Below are 22,545 nucleotides of genomic sequence, written 5' to 3'. Positions count from 1 at the left end.
CAAGACCACTGGAGTTGAATCTGTTCTTTCTTAAACTTGCCGTTGCCCTATGCTCTGCGTCTGATCTATATATAGAGTTCCCATCTCCATTTTCTGATGGTTTGAGCAATACTGAACTTATGTTTATCATCTGGTTTCCCATGACTTTAAGTTCAGGGTTTTTTTTTTTTTGCCAGGACTACACAGATTTTATCTACTTTCACTTATTGTTGTCTCACTCTTTTTGATAAAATAACATTTCTGAATATAAAATTAATATGTTAAATTATAGAAACTTTCAAAAATATGGAAGCACAAAAAGAAGAAACTATGTATCACTCATATTTCCACTACCTGGAGGCAAGTGCTATAAATTTTTTGTGTTTTCGTCTAAAGATTTTCCATGTCCTATATACTTTAAAAATCAATTTTATATTTTACTTTTGTTCATAGAACACTATGTTGTGAGGATTTTCTCAATGTTGATACAAACTCATCAAAGCATTCCTTATTCCATGAAATGGCTGTGTTAAATAGACTTTAATATTCATATCCTATTAGATGTTTAGCCTGGCTACTCACATTCTGATGCTACAATAACATTGAGCTCAGCCTAATGTTCATAAGTCTCTAAACACATGTCTAATAATTTTCTTAGGATTATTTTTAGAAGTAAATAACTAGGTTGGACAATGCAAATGTTTTAGAACTTTGGGCAAATATTGTAAAATTGCATTCCACTGCATAAGAATGTGGATTTCTTAATTCTCTTTCTCATTTGGGATGCTAAGGTTAAAAATTAGCATAACACTTCCAGTTTCATAAGCCTTCCCCACCAACAAGAAGCACATCAGCCTGTTTTAATCTGCATGTCCTCCATGACTAGCCCTCTCATTGTCTCTGCTTCTCTTATTATGTCTAATTGTCATTACCCAAATCTGTGCGCTACTTTCCTCTGAAGACTTGTGTTGTGATTGTAAGAATTGTATAAATATCAATGGCTTTAGCCAAAGAGTTTTACAAAGTACGTTTTGGGCAGCATGCTGCCTATAATAAGTTCTATCATTCACAAAAGCTGTTTCTTCTATGGTTGGCTCTGAGTTTCTTTGGAAAATGTTCGAGGGGCAAAGGCAAGGTCAAACCCTCCTTTTAGCAAGTTTTGTATGACCTTGAAGCAGCCATTTAACAGGTGGATTACAGAGCCACAGAAGGATGGCATCTTCCCAGGTGCGCTTCCTGCTGAGCCGAGGGTGCAGTGCAGGAGGCTGACAAAGATAGGTGAATAGATTATTCTTCATTCTCACATTGAAATGACATGTGCGGGTGGGGCATGAGGTTAGGGATGCGTGAGCTCCCATTGTTAAATCCTTTTGTGAACGAATTTTTAATGATGTTAAGAAATGATGGCTGGAGGTGGTGGCTCTTGCCAACACTCTCAGCATTTTGGGAGGCTGAGGTGGGAGGATTATGAGAGCCTAGGATTTCAAGATCAGCCTGGGCAACATAGTGAGACCCTGTCTCTACAAAACAATTTAAAAGGGAAATGATTACAGTGTACTAAAAAATACCATATATAATATCATCCCAAGTTAAATACATAAAAGAGAGATATGCTAAAATAAAAAAGAAGCATTCTCTGAGTGGAAGAGTTATGAGTGATACTTTAAATTTGATTGTTAAAATTGATTTTTAAATTATATAGGATATGGAAAAATTTTAGAAGGAAATACAAAAAATGCATGGCCCTTGCCTCAGGTAGTGGAATTATGAGTGATATCTAGTTTTGCTTTATGCGTTTCCATATTTTTGTTTCTTCTAATTATTCCTAATTGTTTTTATTTTCCAAATTTCTTACTGTACCCAAAGGGGAGGACATTGTAAATTTTCTCCACCAGCCTGGCATTGCCCTGACTCTTTCCGTCTTAGTGTCACTTCTCAGTGGGTATCATGACCAGTGCAAAGTGCTGAGGCACAGGGCCAGGCGGCCCACGAGGTAGCCCTGAAGGGGCAGCGATCTGTGGCTCCAATGAGCCAATCATTGGGAAACTGGCATCTTCTTGGGGCTGGGACAGGAGAGCTTTGTTGGTGGGAGAGGAGGGCAGAGCCGAAGGAGAGAGGGCAGGGGAGAGGCAAGGTCACCCTTGCTCAGCGCCTTCTTTTCTCTGCCAGGGCTTTACTGCCTTAACACCCTAACACTCCCAGGCCAGGCAGGCAGCAAGACACATGGGGACAGTGAGCTATAAAGCAGTGAGTGCCGCAGGTTCCTGAGACACAAGAGGCAGATTGTTCCCTCTCTGCATATGTTTGTATTTAAATAGCCTCATGTTCAGACAAGCAACTTGGATTTGCTTCAGTCTTCTCAGGATGGGTGAGAAAAACACTGGAAATGCTCAAAACGAGGCAGAACAGAAGACACCTGTCATGGTGGAGATGGCATCCAAGTGAATGAACGCGAGTCTGTTATCAATGAATTATATCCGGTGTAACCAGATGTAGAGAGATTGTCTTGTGTGAGAATGCACCAGCAGGCAAAGGGGTTTACGAGGCAGAGTCAGGGTCCCTGCACCGGCAGCTGTTTTAAATGAATTGACCCAGGGTTTCCACATTCATTCATTAAACATTTGTTCATTGAACAAATATTTGGCTCTAATTCCGCTTCCACCTCAGACAGCTATGCAGCCCGGAGCACATCACTGAGCTTTCCTGAGACTCTGTTTCTCTACTGTGCTGACAGCCAGAGGTTTGCTGCAGAGCTGGAGACCTTGGTAGCCTCCAGGTGTGTGTCTGGCAACATGAACTGTGCATGAATCCTTGTCTTCTCAGATGCTGGAGCACCCACCTACATGTATGAGTTTCAGTACCGTCCAAGCTTCTCATCAGACATGAAACCCAAGACGGTGATAGGAGACCATGGGGATGAGCTCTTCTCCGTCTTTGGGGCCCCATTTTTAAAAGGTAATGCTCCTTCCTGTCTGTGAGCTAGGAGTTAGAGACTTGGGTTCCAGTCTTGGTGTGGTGGCCTTCAGCAATTTTGTCCTCTCCTGGTCTTAGTTTCCTGATTCTGTATAACAGGGTTGAATGTCATTGGGTTGTCCGCCGGCTTCCTCCCACTCTTAACACATGTGAGGAGGGATGTGTATTCATGTGCCCTCTGCACAGACACTCAGAATCCTGCTGTGTGACATCAAGACAGGTGGTGGTGGGGGTCTCCTGCAGGATTCACTATGACAGGGTTGAATGTCACTGGGTTGTTCCCCGGCTTCCTCCCGCTCTAACACACCTGAGGGAGGATGTGTATCATGTACCCTCTGCCACAGACACTCAGAATCCTGGGCTGTGTCATCAACAAGATAGGCGGTGGGACACATGCGGGGCCCTGCTCTAGGCTGAGAAGCCACCAATCAATTTCCCTCTCCCAGGAGCGCTGAGACAGTGAGTGAGGGTGAGGTTAGAATTGGTGTTAACCCTAAGTCAGGTCTAATGTGTGCCTGTTTGTCTTTCTGTCTGTCTCTAACAAAAACTCATAAACCTTTACATTTAGTACATTTAATAATTGTTGATTTAGAATTCACAGGATGTATGAATTTGGAACAGGAGAAGAGAATATTTTTTATATGGTTTATAGTCAGCAAGGTGGCCATCCCACAGGCTGGGAAGGTGCCTCCGGCCAAGCCCAGAAACGGGCTCATTGGAGGAGGGGTTGGGTAGGAGCTTTATGTGAACGGATTGGCTAAACATACATGTTCAACAGGTTACAGGGGGAGCAATGGATATTCATGAAGACAGTCCTGACACATGTGTATTAAACAAACATGTATGTAACATGGCCCATGTTCACCTGGTGGTGGAGACCTAATATTTAAATGTATTACAATTAGGGCCTGTAAGTCCAAAGGTCTTCTCAGGACACGAAGCTCAGCAAGTGAGGAGCTTCTGTACACCGGCCAGGTCCAGTCTATGGCTGGTGATGTTCTTATCTGGAGAAAGTTCCTGAAATCAGTCTCTTATGCAATCAAAGCCGTAGTTAAGTCTGGCAAGTCAGGGTTCTGTTTGTCTGCGTATCCCAGCTGCAGCCGTTGTTATTGTTTTCATTTTGCTTAACTCCAGGCCAGTGCTGGTTTAGCTGCTAGAGAAAGAGAAGCACCTCGTGGCAGTGAGAACAAAGTGGATTCTTTAAGGGTAGAGATGCAGGCCTGAACCCTTGCCCGACGTGGCCTTAGGTCTCGTTTTTAATTTGGTGTCTTGTTGCCACAAAGAGTGTGTTCTGTCAGAATGATGACCTTTATTTTATTGCTGATGCTGGTCCGGTGGTGTCTAAATCACAAAAGGGAGGGAGTATTATGAGGCGTGTCTGACCTCCTGTCCGTTCTCAGGCAGGAACAGAGTTGAAGGTTTTTCGAGGCTCCCCTTAGCCCAGAGAGGGTCTGTTCAGTCAGTTGGGGGTGTCAGGATTTTATTTTTAGTTTACATTATACAATAGTTTAAAAAATCCTTTCACAGTGTCTTCTAAGTCTTAACTCTCAGCAGTTACAGATCAGATGGGACTCACCCCATGGCTGCTCAGAACGCACCAGCGCCTCTGGGCATCTCACTGTGCATGCTTAGGTGCCTTGCGGCTCTGTTGTTTTTCAGAATGTGAATTGTGGGTGTGTGCTGGGGAGGGAGAAAAGACCCAAGAGAGAGCAACCCTGGAAAGTGGGGTTGCTGTAGAGGAAACCCTGGGGTGGGGCATTTCCTGTGACCCTGAGCGGGGAGGAGGCAGGCGAGGGTCACAGGAGACAAAGGCAGCCAGCCAATGGAATGATGCATGCCCATTGCTGAGCCCTAGGTCAGATATGCTGAAAGGTAAAGTACACACAAATCCACCACGATCTTCTAAAAGTGCAGACCTCAGCTCAGTGGGTGTGGGGCATGCGCCAAGACTATGTTTCCAGCAGACTCGCATGTGATGTTGACGCTGCAGGTTCACGGACCACACTTCGAGTAACAAAGGCTTTTTTTCTTCTTCCCCACAGAGGGTGCCTCAGAAGAGGAGATCAGACTTAGCAAGATGGTGATGAAATTCTGGGCCAACTTTGCTCGCAATGGGTGAGGCTGGTGGCAAAGACAGAGCACGGCTGGTGAGGGTGGGGGGCGGGCCATGCCTATTGGGAAGGGGCAGCTTCTAAGGTTCTAGTGATCAAACTTCTGACCCTGTGACCATAGCACTCTGATAATGAGAGCTCTCTGCAAACGGAGAGGCCGCCCCTGGAGATAGTGAGCTCTCCATCTCTGGAGGTATACAAGCCTCTTGACAGAGATAACTTGGGCATCCTCGCACATCTCTGAAGATTGTTGGGAACACACAGCAGCTTTGGGGCAATTCTAATTGATTCTGTTTCCAGAAACCCCAATGGGGAAGGGCTGCCCCACTGGCCAGAGTACAACCAGAAGGAAGGGTATCTGCAGATTGGTGCCAACACCCAGGCGGCCCAGAAGCTGAAGGACAAAGAAGTAGCTTTCTGGACCAACCTCTTTGCCAAGAAGGCAGTGGAGAAGCCACCCCAGACAGAACACATAGAGCTGTGAATGAAGATCCAGCCGGCCTTGGGAGCCTGGAGGAGCAAAGACTGGGGTCTTTTGCGAAAGGGATTGCAGGTTCAGAAGGCATCTTACCATGGCTGGGGAATTGTCTGGTGGTGGGGAGCAGGGGACAGAGGCCATGAAGGAGCAAGTTTTGTATTTGTGACCTCAGCTTTGGGAATAAAGGATCTTTTGAAGGCCAAATTGGTGCTTGTGTCTTGTACTGGAGATTAATACTTTGTCCTCAGAGACAGAACGATGATGAAAGAGGCAATGTGAGAAGGAAGGTGGCTTTGCTGGGGATGGCCTGGTCTCAGGATGAGCAGAGTCCAGAGGGCTGGGTCATGGACGGTGCTCAGGGGAGCTCTGGGCCTGATGCACCTTTCTGGGTCCCCAACAATTTCCAACAATACGAGTTGGGATGGCCAGAGTGCAGGATCCCTACCCTCTATTTGGAGTTGCCCATGGAAATGGAAGTGGCCCAGGCTGAGAATGAGTCTGGATCAGGGAAGAGGGAGACGTGCTGAGGTGATCCCGTGGCACTGTTGCATGGCACTTACTGACCGTTGCACAGGCCTGCAACACCTTTCTGAGTACGTACACTAGCCTCCCATACCCCTCCATGAGGTTGTCTCTTCCAACAACTGGTCGAAACTCCTTCTGTAGCCTGGACCACTTCTGGTGTGGGCAGTGACCACCTTGGAGGTGGTCCATTCTTCTCCAGAGGGTCATCCTAAACTGTGTCTTTCAGAATCCCATGGGTGATTTCTGGATTCTGTTAGTATGTAGAAAGCTCTAAAGCATGTCATTCCCGCCTTATCAGCAAGAGGAAGCCGGATTGTCCTCAAAATCATAACTTTTCCTGCACCAAAGAGCTGAAGTTGCAAGGCACATGGTTCCCTCGAAATCGAAGGGAAGACAAGCACCTGGGGGAGTGGTGGGATGTGAACACTGGCTTACTTCTCACCTGCAGGCAGGAGACGGCGTGACCATAATGAGCAGAAATACTCTATGAATTTTATTCAGTGCTGAAGGCCAAGGGTGGGCCACTGTGAGAGTATAAAACCTCTGGGAACCATGGACCCATGGGGAGTTGACTCCCATCACAGACTCTACTCCATGGGTATTTATCAGGGCCCATGAGAAAGATTGGGGTAGACAGTGAGACTGGAGAAAGTCTGCCTTCAGGAATGCAGGCATGAGCCCTGCTGACACCCTTCACCCCTGAAGAACAAAATCCTTCAATCATTGCGGAATGGCCAGGAAATCTTGTCCTCCTCAAGGTACTGGTAGAGACATATTGAGGTTGAAGATAAGGAACCTTTTAAAACTCTATACCCCTTGGAGAGGGACAGGGAGTCATCTTGGGCCCAGATTGTCGGTCTTTTACTGCTGGGGATGGTCAGTATCTCTGACAAACCTCCATCTCCAACAGCAAGAAATGAAGGTCCTGCCTAAGGTTGAGGCTGGACCACGACAAGAGCAGGCACTCCTGGCTGCTACCATGGAGTTAGCAAGTCCCAGGTAACAGAAATCTGCTGCTGGGAGAGAGAGCAAAGCATGCAGATCAACCCTCTTGTAAAAGCAGGTGCACAGGACAGGCCTAAAGCTGAGAGTGGAACAAGACATTAGGAAAATCGTTCAGAAAACCGGCCTTTACACAAGCACACCAGAACCAGCACAAGGTAGCACTGGAAGCATTTGAAGCAGATGGTGCATTGATGATAGCCATAGCAACAACAAAACTATTCCCCGATCACCACACTCGAAATACACACACACACACACACACACACACACACACACACACACACGCATGTACACACAAAATCAGTCTAGCAGCAGAAGAAAAGATATGTCCATTTCCTGTCACGGATATTACTTACTTCAGTTTCAACTCACTTACCCATGATGTCAAGTATTGAATTCAAAATTGCAAACCTTATAAAGGAAGCAACACCTATGAACAAGAGACAAAGCAGTTGGGCACAGTGGTGCATGCCTGTAGTCCCAGCTACTTAGGAGGCTGATGCAGGAGGATTGCTTGAACCTGTGAGTTCAAGGCTGTAGTGCACTGTAATTGCACCTATGAATAACCACCTGCACTCTAGTCACGGTATTATGGTGAAATAGCATCACTTAGAGTGAGAGAGAGAGAGAGACAGACAGACAGACAAATCAATCAACAGAACCAGATTCAGAGATAACCTAGGTGTTAGACTAACAGACTGAGAATTTAAAATAACTATATGGAATACTTCCATGAACAGATGGCTAGTTTCAGCAGAGAGGTAGAAACTATGAGAAAGAAGCAAATAGAAATGTTAGAAATGAAAAAAAAGTAGTAACAGAAATTAGAAATGCCTCTAATGGATTCATCAGTAGATCTGACACAGCTGACGAATGAATGAGTGTAGCAGAAGACAGGCCAATATAAATTACCCAACTTAAAATGAAGAAAATCAGTGAAAAAAAAACAAAACAGGGAATCAAAGAACTGTCAGATAATATCTAATGGTCCAACATATGCATAACTGGAATCCCAGAAAGAGAAGACAAAGCAGGCAGAAGAAAATATTTGAAGAGATAATGGCTGAGAATTTTCCAAAAGTAATGAAAAACATCAAGGCATAGGTCCAAGAGCCTGGAAAACCCCAAGCAGGATTCAACAACAACAGCAACAACAGCAACAACAACATACACATTTAGACACACACTGAGAAAATATTGAAGGCAGCCAGAGGAAAAAGACATTGCATACAAAGAAAGGGATTAGAGCAGATTTTTCATTGGAAACTATGCAAGCCAAAAAATAATGGAGTGACACCTTTAAAGTATTCAAACGAAAAAAATCTTTGCAGAATTCTATATCCAGCAAAAACACTGTTCAAAAAATACAGGGAAAAATGTTTTCAGATGAACAATAGAGAGAATTTATAATTACATACTTGTGCTACCAAAAATGTAAAAGGAAATTCTCTACGCAGAAGGTATATGATACAGGATAAAGACTTTGATATTTATCAAAGAAGTGAAGCTCTACATATAGCTTTAAAATAAAGGTAATGTAGGCTATTTTTCCTATATTTAATTACTGTTTAAAACAAAAATAGCACCAATGAACTGTGGATTTAGAGCATACGTAAGAATAAAATATACAACAAAAATAATATGAAAGATGAGAGACAGGTATTTGAAGCACACTTTTGTAAGATTCTTACACTCTGTGTAATTGGTATTGTCTGAAGGTATAAGGTGATTAATGTATATTGTATGTATATTGTATACCCAGGAAAACCAATAAATAATTTTAAAAGGAGACATGAATAATAACACAATAGAGGAGATAACATGAAATCATAAATACTCGCTACACGAGCAAGCAGACAGAAGAAGAAGAGCAAAGACACAGGAACAAATGAAAAAGTACTGCAGAAGTGACAGATTTTAATCCAACCGTATCAATAATTATACTACACAAAAATGATGTAAACACACCAATTAAAAATGATTTTCAGATTGGATTAAAGAAAACACAAAACGCAACCTAATGCTGCGTCGTAGTTAGTCCAAATTCACGTTTCAGTGTTTGACTCCTGGTGGCTTTTAAGCCTCAGCCTTCCCTTGTCCCCTCTTGCTGACACCTGGAAAGCTGATAAGAAAGCCTGGGTGCTTCCTCCTTTGTTGCTGGAGGAAAATTCAAAGCTTACCGTGAGAAAGCTGACCACGGCCCCAGTGCGGAATCCTCATACCACACCTGGTCGTCCTGTCCAAGACAGCGTCCCAGAGCTCCTTGAGCCTCAGCGGGGGGAAGAAACAGCATATTTTTTCCTTCTGGTCCAGAGAGAGGGGAGACGCTACAGAGCAGGGGTCGGTAAGCTGCAGCCCACAGGCCAAACCTGTCAGACCGTGGGATCCTTGGGTCAGGACCAAGGTCAAACTCGTTTTGGGGCTCCCCAAGAAGTGCTGGGCAATGCAACCTGGTGGATGGACTGAGAGCTGCCCAGCAGATGGATCTGTACCCAGGGAGGTGCACATTGGCCTTTGGTGAACAGTCCATGGTACCCTTGAACTCTATAATAATAGCAGTAATAGGCCGGGCGCGGTGACTCGCACCTGTAATCCCAGCACTTTGGGAGGCCGAGGTGGGCGGATCACCTGAGGTTAGGAGTTCGAGACCAGCCTGGCCAACACGGTGAAATCCCATGTCTACAAAAAATACAAAAATTAGCTGGACGTGGTGGCGGGTGCCTGTAATCCCAGCTAGTCGGGAGGCTGAGGCAGGAGAATCGCTTGAACCCGGGAGGTGGAGGTGGCAGTGAGCCAAGATCTTGCTACTGCACTCCAGCCTGGGCAACAAGAGTGAAACCCCGTCACAAAAGAAAGAAGAAAGAAAGAAGGAAAGAAGAAAAAGAAAAAGAAAGAAAGAAAGAAGGAAAGAAGGAAGGAAGGAAGGAAAGAAAGAAAGAAAGAAGGAGGGAAGGAAGGAAGGAAGAAAGAATAATAGCAGTAATAGAAATAAGTAAAACTCACTGCATAGTTATTATGTGTTTAATTATAAAATATTCTTCATATTAACTCAGAGAGTCTTCACAGAAACTCTATGAGCAGTTCACTTGGTATCAACCACGTGAACATCACCATGAGGCCCAAGAAAACTGGGCTTTCTCTCTCTTTCTTTCTTTCTTTCTTTCCTTCCTTCCTTCTTTCTTTCTTCTTTCTTTTGTGACGGGGTTTCACTCTTGTTGCCCAGGCTGGAGTGCAGTAGCAAGATCTTGGCTCACTGCCACCTCCACCTCCCGGGTTCAAGCGATTCTCCTGCCTCAGCCTCCCGACTAGCTGGGATTACAGGCACCCGCCACCACGTCCAGCTAATTTTTGTATTTTTTGTAGACATGGGATTTCACCGTGTTGGCCAGGCTGGTCTCGAACTCCTAACCTCAGGTGATCCGCCCACCTCGGCCTCCCAAAGTGCTGGGATTACAGGTGCGAGTCACCGCGCCCGGCCTATTACTGCTATTATTATAGAGTTCAAGGGTACCATGGACTGTTCACCAAAGGCCAATGTGCACCTCCCTGGGTACAGATCCATCTGCTGGGCAGCTCTCAGTCCATCCACCAGGTTGCATTGCCCAGCACTTCTTGGGGAGCCCCAAAACGAGTTTGACCTTGGTCCTGACCCAAGGATCCCACGGTCTGACAGGTTTGGCCTGTGGGCTGCAGCTTACCGACCCCTGCTCTGTAGCGTCTCCCCTCTCTCTGGACCAGAAGGAAAAAATATGCTGTTTCTTCCCCCCGCTGAGGCTCAAGGAGCTCTGGGACGCTGTCTTGGACAGGACGACCAGGTGTGGTATGAGGATTCCGCACTGGGGCCGTGGTCAGCTTTCTCACGGTAAGCTTTGAATTTTCCTCCAGCAACAAAGGAGGAAGCACCCAGGCTTTCTTATCAGCTTTCCAGGTGTCAGCAAGAGGGGACAAGGGAAGGCTGAGGCTTAAAAGCCACCAGGAGTCAAACACTGAAACGTGAATTTGGACTAACTACGACGCAGCATTAGGTTGCGTTTTGTGTTTTCTTTAATCCAATCTGAAAATCATTTTTAATTGGTGTGTTTACATCATTTTTGTGTAGTATAATTATTGATACGGTTGGATTAAAATCTGTCACTTCTGCAGTACTTTTTCATTTGTTCCTGTGTCTTTGCTCTTCTTCTTCTGTCTGCTTGCTCGTGTAGCGAGTATTTATGATTTCATGTTATCTCCTCTATTGTGTTATTATTCATGTCTCCTTTTAAAATTATTTATTGGTTTTCCTGGGTATACAATATACATACAATATACATTAATCACCTTATACCTTCAGACAATACCAATTACACAGAGTGTAAGAATCTTACAAAAGTGTGCTTCAAATACCTGTCTCTCATCTTTCATATTATTTTTGTTGTATATTTTATTCTTACGTATGCTCTAAATCCACAGTTCATTGGTGCTATTTTTGTTTTAAACAGTAATTAAATATAGGAAAAATAGCCTACATTACCTTTATTTTAAAGCTATATGTAGAGCTTCACTTCTTTGATAAATATCAAAGTCTTTATCCTGTATCATATACCTTCTGCGTAGAGAATTTCCTTTTACATTTTTGGTAGCACAAGTATGTAATTATAAATTCTCTCTATTGTTCATCTGAAAACATTTTTCCCTGTATTTTTTGAACAGTGTTTTTGCTGGATATAGAATTCTGCAAAGATTTTTTTCGTTTGAATACTTTAAAGGTGTCACTCCATTATTTTTTGGCTTGCATAGTTTCCAATGAAAAATCTGCTCTAATCCCTTTCTTTGTATGCAATGTCTTTTTCCTCTGGCTGCCTTCAATATTTTCTCAGTGTGTGTCTAAATGTGTATGTTGTTGTTGCTGTTGTTGCTGTTGTTGTTGAATCCTGCTTGGGGTTTTCCAGGCTCTTGGACCTATGCCTTGATGTTTTTCATTACTTTTGGAAAATTCTCAGCCATTATCTCTTCAAATATTTTCTTCTGCCTGCTTTGTCTTCTCTTTCTGGGATTCCAGTTATGCATATGTTGGACCATTAGATATTATCTGACAGTTCTTTGATTCCCTGTTTTGTTTTTTTTTCACTGATTTTCTTCATTTTAAGTTGGGTAATTTATATTGGCCTGTCTTCTGCTACACTCATTCATTCGTCAGCTGTGTCAGATCTACTGATGAATCCATTAGAGGCATTTCTAATTTCTGTTACTACTTTTTTTTCATTTCTAACATTTCTATTTGCTTCTTTCTCATAGTTTCTACCTCTCTGCTGAAACTAGCCATCTGTTCATGGAAGTATTCCATATAGTTATTTTAAATTCTCAGTCTGTTAGTCTAACACCTAGGTTATCTCTGAATCTGGTTCTGTTGATTGATTTGTCTGTCTGTCTGTCTCTCTCTCTCTCTCACTCTAAGTGATGCTATTTCACCATAATACCGTGACTAGAGTGCAGGTGGTTATTCATAGGTGCAATTACAGTGCACTACAGCCTTGAACTCACAGGTTCAAGCAATCCTCCTGCATCAGCCTCCTAAGTAGCTGGGACTACAGGCATGCACCACTGTGCCCAACTGCTTTGTCTCTTGTTCATAGGTGTTGCTTCCTTTATAAGGTTTGCAATTTTGAATTCAATACTTGACATCATGGGTAAGTGAGTTGAAACTGAAGTAAGTAATATCCGTGACAGGAAATGGACATATCTTTTCTTCTGCTGCTAGACTGATTTTGTGTGTACATGCGTGTGTGTGTGTGTGTGTGTGTGTGTGTGTGTGTGTGTGTGTATTTCGAGTGTGGTGATCGGGGAATAGTTTTGTTGTTGCTATGGCTATCATCAATGCACCATCTGCTTCAAATGCTTCCAGTGCTACCTTGTGCTGGTTCTGGTGTGCTTGTGTAAAGGCCGGTTTTCTGAACGATTTTCCTAATGTCTTGTTCCACTCTCAGCTTTAGGCCTGTCCTGTGCACCTGCTTTTACAAGAGGGTTGATCTGCATGCTTTGCTCTCTCTCCCAGCAGCAGATTTCTGTTACCTGGGACTTGCTAACTCCATGGTAGCAGCCAGGAGTGCCTGCTCTTGTCGTGGTCCAGCCTCAACCTTAGGCAGGACCTTCATTTCTTGCTGTTGGAGATGGAGGTTTGTCAGAGATACTGACCATCCCCAGCAGTAAAAGACCGACAATCTGGGCCCAAGATGACTCCCTGTCCCTCTCCAAGGGGTATAGAGTTTTAAAAGGTTCCTTATCTTCAACCTCAATATGTCTCTACCAGTACCTTGAGGAGGACAAGATTTCCTGGCCATTCCGCAATGATTGAAGGATTTTGTTCTTCAGGGGTGAAGGGTGTCAGCAGGGCTCATGCCTGCATTCCTGAAGGCAGACTTTCTCCAGTCTCACTGTCTACCCCAATCTTTCTCATGGGCCCTGATAAATACCCATGGAGTAGAGTCTGTGATGGGAGTCAACTCCCCATGGGTCCATGGTTCCCAGAGGTTTTATACTCTCACAGTGGCCCACCCTTGGCCTTCAGCACTGAATAAAATTCATAGAGTATTTCTGCTCATTATGGTCACGCCGTCTCCTGCCTGCAGGTGAGAAGTAAGCCAGTGTTCACATCCCACCACTCCCCCAGGTGCTTGTCTTCCCTTCGATTTCGAGGGAACCATGTGCCTTGCAACTTCAGCTCTTTGGTGCAGGAAAAGTTATGATTTTGAGGACAATCCGGCTTCCTCTTGCTGATAAGGCGGGAATGACATGCTTTAGAGCTTTCTACATACTAACAGAATCCAGAAATCACCCATGGGATTCTGAAAGACACAGTTTAGGATGACCCTCTGGAGAAGAATGGACCACCTCCAAGGTGGTCACTGCCCACACCAGAAGTGGTCCAGGCTACAGAAGGAGTTTCGACCAGTTGTTGGAAGAGACAACCTCATGGAGGGGTATGGGAGGCTAGTGTACGTACTCAGAAAGGTGTTGCAGGCCTGTGCAACGGTCAGTAAGTGCCATGCAACAGTGCCACGGGATCACCTCAGCACGTCTCCCTCTTCCCTGATCCAGACTCATTCTCAGCCTGGGCCACTTCCATTTCCATGGGCAACTCCAAATAGAGGGTAGGGATCCTGCACTCTGGCCATCCCAACTCGTATTGTTGGAAATTGTTGGGGACCCAGAAAGGTGCATCAGGCCCAGAGCTCCCCTGAGCACCGTCCATGACCCAGCCCTCTGGACTCTGCTCATCCTGAGACCAGGCCATCCCCAGCAAAGCCACCTTCCTTCTCACATTGCCTCTTTCATCATCGTTCTGTCTCTGAGGACAAAGTATTAATCTCCAGTACAAGACACAAGCACCAATTTGGCCTTCAAAAGATCCTTTATTCCCAAAGCTGAGGTCACAAATACAAAACTTGCTCCTTCATGGCCTCTGTCCCCTGCTCCCCACCACCAGACAATTCCCCAGCCATGGTAAGATGCCTTCTGAACCTGCAATCCCTTTCGCAAAAGACCCCAGTCTTTGCTCCTCCAGGCTCCCAAGGCCGGCTGGATCTTCATTCACAGCTCTATGTGTTCTGTCTGGGGTGGCTTCTCCACTGCCTTCTTGGCAAAGAGGTTGGTCCAGAAAGCTACTTCTTTGTCCTTCAGCTTCTGGGCCGCCTGGGTGTTGGCACCAATCTGCAGATACCCTTCCTTCTGGTTGTACTCTGGCCAGTGGGGCAGCCCTTCCCCATTGGGGTTTCTGGAAACAGAATCAATTAGAATTGCCCCAAAGCTGCTGTGTGTTCCCAACAATCTTCAGAGATGTGCGAGGATGCCCAAGTTATCTCTGTCAAGAGGCTTGTATACCTCCAGAGATGGAGAGCTCACTATCTCCAGGGGCGGCCTCTCCGTTTGCAGAGAGCTCTCATTATCAGAGTGCTATGGTCACAGGGTCAGAAGTTTGATCACTAGAACCTTAGAAGCTGCCCCTTCCCAATAGGCATGGCCCGCCCCCCACCCTCACCAGCCGTGCTCTGTCTTTGCCACCAGCCTCACCCATTGCGAGCAAAGTTGGCCCAGAATTTCATCACCATCTTGCTAAGTCTGATCTCCTCTTCTGAGGCACCCTCTGTGGGGAAGAAGAAAAAAAGCCTTTGTTACTCGAAGTGTGGTCCGTGAACCTGCAGCGTCAACATCACATGCGAGTCTGCTGGAAACATAGTCTTGGCGCATGCCCCACACCCACTGAGCTGAGGTCTGCACTTTTAGAAGATCGTGGTGGATTTGTGTGTACTTTACCTTTCAGCATATCTGACCTAGGGCTCAGCAATGGGCATGCATCATTCCATTGGCTGGCTGCCTTTGTCTCCTGTGACCCTCGCCTGCCTCCTCCCCGCTCAGGGTCACAGGAAATGCCCCACCCCAGGGTTTCCTCTACAGCAACCCCACTTTCCAGGGTTGCTCTCTCTTGGGTCTTTTCTCCCTCCCCAGCACACACCCACAATTCACATTCTGAAAAACAACAGAGCCGCAAGGCACCTAAGCATGCACAGTGAGATGCCCAGAGGCGCTGGTGCGTTCTGAGCAGCCATGGGGTGAGTCCCATCTGATCTGTAACTGCTGAGAGTTAAGACTTAGAAGACACTGTGAAAGGATTTTTTAAACTATTGTATAATGTAAACTAAAAATAAAATCCTGACACCCCCAACTGACTGAACAGACCCTCTCTGGGCTAAGGGGAGCCTCGAAAAACCTTCAACTCTGTTCCTGCCTGAGAACGGACAGGAGGTCAGACACGCCTCATAATACTCCCTCCCTTTTGTGATTTAGACACCACCGGACCAGCATCAGCAATAAAATAAAGGTCATCATTCTGACAGAACACACTCTTTGTGGCAACAAGACACCAAATTAAAAACGAGACCTAAGGCCACGTCGGGCAAGGGTTCAGGCCTGCATCTCTACCCTTAAAGAATCCACTTTGTTCTCACTGCCACGAGGTGCTTCTCTTTCTCTAGCAGCTAAACCAGCACTGGCCTGGAGTTAAGCAAAATGAAAACAATAACAACGGCTGCAGCTGGGATACGCAGACAAACAGAACCCTGACTTGCCAGACTTAACTACGGCTTTGATTGCATAAGAGACTGATTTCAGGAACTTTCTCCAGATAAGAACATCACCAGCCATAGACTGGACCTGGCCGGTGTACAGAAGCTCCTCACTTGCTGAGCTTCGTGTCCTGAGAAGACCTTTGGACTTACAGGCCCTAATTGTAATACATTTAAATATTAGGTCTCCACCACCAGGTGAACATGGGCCATGTTACATACATGTTTGTTTAATACACATGTGTCAGGACTGTCTTCATGAATATCCATTGCTCCCCCTGTAACCTGTTGAACATGTATGTTTAGCCAATCCGTTCACATAAAGCTCCTACCCAACCCCTCCTCCAATGAGCCCGTTTCTGGGCTTGGCCGGAGGCACCTTCCCAGCCTGTGGGATGGCCACCTTGCTGACTATAAACCATATAAAAAATATTCTCTTCTCCTGTTCCAAATTCATACATCCTGTGAATTCTAAATCAACAATTATTAAATGTACTAAATGTAAAGGTTTATGAGTTTTTGTTAGAGACAGACAGAAAGACAAACAGGCACACATTAGACCTGACTTAGGGTTAACACCAATTCTAACCTCACCCTCACTCACTGTCTCAGCGCTCCTGGGAGAGGGAAATTGATTGGTGGCTTCTCAGCCTAGAGCAGGGCCCCGCATGTGTCCCACCGCCTATCTTGTTGATGACACAGCCCAGGATTCTGAGTGTCTGTGGCAGAGGGTACATGATACACATCCTCCCTCAGGTGTGTTAGAGCGGGAGGAAGCCGGGGAACAACCCAGTGACATTCAACCCTGTCATAGTGAATCCTGCAGGAGACCCCCACCACCACCTGTCTTGATGTCACACAGCAGGATTCTGAGTGTCTGTGCAGAGGGCACATGAATACACATCCCTCCTCACATGTGTTAAGAGTGGGAGGAAGCCGGCGGACAACCCAATGACATTCAACCCTGTTATACAGAATCAGGAAACTAAGACCAGGAGAGGACAAAATTGCTGAAGGCCACCACACCAAGACTGGAACCCAAGTCTCTAACTCCTAGCTCACAGACAGGAAGGAGCATTACCTTTTAAAAATGGGGCCCCAAAGACGGAGAAGAGCTCATCCCCATGGTCTCCTATCACCGTCTTGGGTTTCATGTCTGATGAGAAGCTTGGACGGTACTGAAACTCATACATGTAGGTGGGTGCTCCAGCATCTGAGAAGACAAGGATTCATGCACAGTTCATGTTGCCAGACACACACCTGGAGGCTACCAAGGTCTCCAGCTCTGCAGCAAACCTCTGGCTGTCAGCACAGTAGAGAAACAGAGTCTCAGGAAAGCTCAGTGATGTGCTCCGGGCTGCATAGCTGTCTGAGGTGGAAGCGGAATTAGAGCCAAATATTTGTTCAATGAACAAATGTTTAATGAATGAATGTGGAAACCCTGGGTCAATTCATTTAAAACAGCTGCCGGTGCAGGGACCCTGACTCTGCCTCGTAAACCCCTTTGCCTGCTGGTGCATTCTCACACAAGACAATCTCTCTACATCTGGTTACACCGGATATAATTCATTGATAACAGACTCGCGTTCATTCACTTGGATGCCATCTCCACCATGACAGGTGTCTTCTGTTCTGCCTCGTTTTGAGCATTTCCAGTGTTTTTCTCACCCATCCTGAGAAGACTGAAGCAAATCCAAGTTGCTTGTCTGAACATGAGGCTATTTAAATACAAACATATGCAGAGAGGGAACAATCTGCCTCTTGTGTCTCAGGAACCTGCGGCACTCACTGCTTTATAGCTCACTGTCCCCATGTGTCTTGCTGCCTGCCTGGCCTGGGAGTGTTAGGGTGTTAAGGCAGTAAAGCCCTGGCAGAGAAAAGAAGGCGCTGAGCAAGGGTGACCTTGCCTCTCCCCTGCCCTCTCTCCTTCGGCTCTGCCCTCCTCTCCCACCAACAAAGCTCTCCTGTCCCAGCCCCAAGAAGATGCCAGTTTCCCAATGATTGGCTCATTGGAGCCACAGATCGCTGCCCCTTCAGGGCTACCTCGTGGGCCGCCTGGCCCTGTGCCTCAGCACTTTGCACTGGTCATGATACCCACTGAGAAGTGACACTAAGACGGAAAGAGTCAGGGCAATGCCAGGCTGGTGGAGAAAATTTACAATGTCCTCCCCTTTGGGTACAGTAAGAAATTTGGAAAATAAAAACAATTAGGAATAATTAGAAGAAACAAAAATATGGAAACGCATAAAGCAAAACTAGATATCACTCATAATTCCACTACCTGAGGCAAGGGCCATGCATTTTTTGTATTTCCTTCTAAAATTTTTCCATATCCTATATAATTTAAAAATCAATTTTAACAATCAAATTTAAAGTATCACTCATAACTCTTCCACTCAGAGAATGCTTCTTTTTTATTTTAGCATATCTCTCTTTTATGTATTTAACTTGGGATGATATTATATATGGTATTTTTTAGTACACTGTAATCATTTCCCTTTTAAATTGTTTTGTAGAGACAGGGTCTCACTATGTTGCCCAGGCTGATCTTGAAATCCTAGGCTCTCATAATCCTCCCACCTCAGCCTCCCAAAATGCTGAGAGTGTTGGCAAGAGCCACCACCTCCAGCCATCATTTCTTAACATCATTAAAAATTCGTTCACAAAAGGATTTAACAATGGGAGCTCACGCATCCCTAACCTCATGCCCCACCCGCACATGTCATTTCAATGTGAGAATGAAGAATAATCTATTCACCTATCTTTGTCAGCCTCCTGCACTGCACCCTCGGCTCAGCAGGAAGCGCACCTGGGAAGATGCCATCCTTCTGTGGCTCTGTAATCCACCTGTTAAATGGCTGCTTCAAGGTCATACAAAACTTGCTAAAAGGAGGGTTTGACCTTGCCTTTGCCCCTCGAACATTTTCCAAAGAAACTCAGAGCCAACCATAGAAGAAACAGCTTTTGTGAATGATAGAACTTATTATAGGCAGCATGCTGCCCAAAACGTACTTTGTAAAACTCTTTGGCTAAAGCCATTGATATTTATACAATTCTTACAATCACAACACAAGTCTTCAGAGGAAAGTAGCGCACAGATTTGGGTAATGACAATTAGACATAATAAGAGAAGCAGAGACAATGAGAGGGCTAGTCATGGAGGACATGCAGATTAAAACAGGCTGATGTGCTTCTTGTTGGTGGGGAAGGCTTATGAAACTGGAAGTGTTATGCTAATTTTTAACCTTAGCATCCCAAATGAGAAAGAGAATTAAGAAATCCACATTCTTATGCAGTGGAATGCAATTTTACAATATTTGCCCAAAGTTCTAAAACATTTGCATTGTCCAACCTAGTTATTTACTTCTAAAAATAATCCTAAGAAAATTATTAGACATGTGTTTAGAGACTTATGAACATTAGGCTGAGCTCAATGTTATTGTAGCATCAGAATGTGAGTAGCCAGGCTAAACATCTAATAGGATATGAATATTAAAGTCTATTTAACACAGCCATTTCATGGAATAAGGAATGCTTTGATGAGTTTGTATCAACATTGAGAAAATCCTCACAACATAGTGTTCTATGAACAAAAGTAAAATATAAAATTGATTTTTAAAGTATATAGGACATGGAAAATCTTTAGACGAAAACACAAAAAATTTATAGCACTTGCCTCCAGGTAGTGGAAATATGAGTGATACATAGTTTCTTCTTTTTGTGCTTCCATATTTTTGAAAGTTTCTATAATTTAACATATTAATTTTATATTCAGAAATGTTATTTTATCAAAAAGAGTGAGACAACAATAAGTGAAAGTAGATAAAATCTGTGTAGTCCTGGCAAAAAAAAAAAAACCCTGAACTTAAAGTCATGGGAAACCAGATGATAAACATAAGTTCAGTATTGCTCAAACCATCAGAAAATGGAGATGGGAACTCTATATATAGATCAGACGCAGAGCATAGGGCAACGGCAAGTTTAAGAAAGAACAGATTCAACTCCAGTGGTCTTGGTTAAAGGTTTTTATCAGGACCCTGTGAAGAAATGAGGGTTATGAGCACCTGCCCCTTCCTGTGCAAAGGTGTGTCAGGGCACCTGCTAGTTAAGCGTTAGCTAGTTTTTATCATGCTTATGAAGTTCTAAATTTAAAAACCCTTCCAGCATGGTTAGAGAGAGGACATTTCCTAGCTTGCAGACTAGGCGAATGAGAGCTGGAAGAAAAAGAATCCTGTGAACCTCCTCTAGCTGGCACGCAGGAACAGACACTCCTCTCTAGGTGAGCACACACATCCCTAACGTCATGCCCCACCCACACAGCCTTGGGTCAGTGGTAGAAGGTCCTGTATAGACCCTGCCCTTGCCCTGTGCTTGCATGCTACTGCACGCACTGAGATGCATAAAAGCCAGCCTCAGACATTGCCATTCTACAGACCACCTCCCCCACACCCGCCCTGGCTCCTCTCTCTGGCCTTCTTGGTCCTGGACAATCCTCTGGATCCCATGCAGGGCTCCCACTTTTTATCCAGCTCCAATACTTAACAAACTTGTTTGCAGCCGGCTCAGACCTTAAAACCCTTCCACGACTCATCTTTCAATATTTGTCCTACAGCAGCCCTATGTCCCATGATAACTCCAGGCATGGAGCCCTTGCAGCAGATGCTGTCAGGATCTCACCTATATCCCCTCTTCCTGGGCATGCCAGCCTGACTTCCACCTCCAGCATCTGCAGCTCCCAGCCTGAGGCCTTTGTCTGGTCACAAGAGACTACTCTGCCCTTGTGTGCAGCAGGTCGAAGTCACAGGGAATAAACAACTCCTTGCAAGAGCCTTCAACCAATGACAAGTAGAAGCTGGTGAATAAATACCCGGCTCCCTTGCCACTCAGATGGGATGCCCCTGAGCCCTGTATTCTCGGTGTTTCCTTGAGTTTCCCCGCTCCAGTTGTCCACAGTGGATACTCCCTTGACAACGCATCTTGGATTGGATTCCATCTCTTTCCTCTCTCACTTCCCCACCTCCCTACTGCTGTTATCTGGGATCATTACCTTAAAAAAACCACTTGCCTCTGGATTTTTTTTTCTCACAGTCTTCTGCTGGCATAAACCAAAATAAGACAGCACCTCATCCCATGCCATATGGAATCAGCCTTTGAGGCCTGACCCTCAGCTGTTTCCATGTCTGTCTATGCTGGGAGGTAGGTGGGTCAGATACAGAAGCTCGTGGGGTTTGTGTCCCTCCCGTTCGACCTCTGGGACTCACCTCTGTGGTTCCGGGCCACAGTCACAGATGGGACACCGAACATCACATCTGCTATCAAGTGCAGGAACAGGTCTTTCTTTTTGACAGGGTCATCTGTTCCTCCTAAGTATTTCTCAGTGGCTTCTGGAATCAGTTCCTTAGCAATGAACTGAAATAGATCAAAAGGTGACCACCAGCCCCTGGTGAGCGATGCAGCTTCTCCAGCCCACCAGAAAGTCCTGCCTCAATGGTGAACCCCATAAGCCCTGTGCAACTCCCCGCTAGGGTGGAAAGTGAAGTGGGAAAGGTGGAAAGATGGGGGAAACCCTCAGGCCCCAGTCTTCAATCTGCCATTTAATTGCTCTATGATTTGGGCAAGTCCTTGTCCCTCTCTGGGTCTCAGCCAATTCCCATGATTCCTAGACTCTTACAACAAGGGGATAGGACTTCCACAGGAGTGACATGGCTGTCTTCTGGTCCAGTTTCTCTTCGGAGAGTGGATAGCTCATCAACTGCTAAAAAAAAAAAAAAAAAAAAGTTCAGCATTTATGAATCATTGGGAATTAATGATAAGAAACAAACTGACCAACCAACCAAACCAATGCAGTCTGAAAGTCCTCTAATTATGGGGGCTTTTAAGGGCATGGGTCTTTACTGAAATGGGTGAAATCAATGAATCAAATGGGCTTATATCCAGAAAGTCAAGCATTGCAAAGTTTACAAAAAAAAAAAAAACAAAAAACAAAATTTCAGAGAAGCTGTGGCAGTGTTTTGCAGTGTGTGTGTGTGCGCGTGTGTGTGTGTGTGTCTGTGGCTGGGATCCCTACAGTGGTCAGTGACATGGAGACGCAAGGTGTCTGCCAGGCCAGTGTGGAATAGAGGGCTCTGGGGAAGAGGATGTAGACCTCCCTAGTACCCCCACCTGTCACAGATGACACTGAAAGCCTTAGATCCTGTCTTCGTGGCTTTGGTCTTTGGTATAACCTCTGAAATCCTTCAGAGGGGCAAACTGCACATCTCTACTCACATAGCAACTCTTCCCAAACCTCTGCACTCAGGGACTCGACCAATCTCTAGCATTGCTTCTAGCAGCTTAAGGCTGTGTCCCTAGAATGACCCCAGTATCCTTAACATAA

The 22,545-nt window shown here is 45.2% G+C and overlaps 2 protein-coding genes across 6 annotated transcripts in view; one reads left to right on the top strand and one right to left on the bottom strand.

The window, feature by feature from the left end:
- Positions 1-5,745, top strand: part of LOC750069 (liver carboxylesterase 1-like) — a 29,620-nt gene extending 23,875 nt beyond the window's left edge. For all 5 annotated transcript variants that reach the window (XM_024349411.3, XM_024349410.3, XM_024349413.3 and 2 more), the window contains 3 exon segments: positions 2,803-2,934; positions 4,995-5,067; positions 5,364-5,745. In XM_024349411.3, the coding sequence (XP_024205179.2) occupies positions 2,803-2,934; positions 4,995-5,067; positions 5,364-5,547 (389 nt within the window). In that variant the 3' untranslated portion in view covers positions 5,548-5,745.
- An 8,694-nt stretch (positions 5,746-14,439) lies between these two features.
- Positions 14,440-22,545, bottom strand: part of LOC750059 (liver carboxylesterase 1) — a 29,360-nt gene continuing 21,254 nt past the window's right edge. The window contains 5 exon segments of the mRNA XM_024349842.2: positions 14,440-14,821; positions 15,118-15,190; positions 17,251-17,382; positions 21,431-21,578; positions 21,841-21,924. Of these exon segments, the coding sequence (XP_024205610.2) occupies positions 14,638-14,821; positions 15,118-15,190; positions 17,251-17,382; positions 21,431-21,578; positions 21,841-21,924 (621 nt within the window). The 3' untranslated portion in view covers positions 14,440-14,637.

The sequence above is a fragment of the Pan troglodytes genome, chromosome 18, assembly GCF_028858775.2.
Source record: "Pan troglodytes isolate AG18354 chromosome 18, NHGRI_mPanTro3-v2.0_pri, whole genome shotgun sequence".
NCBI lineage: Eukaryota > Metazoa > Chordata > Mammalia > Primates > Hominidae > Pan > Pan troglodytes.
This window is presented reverse-complemented; position numbering and strand designations above follow the sequence as displayed.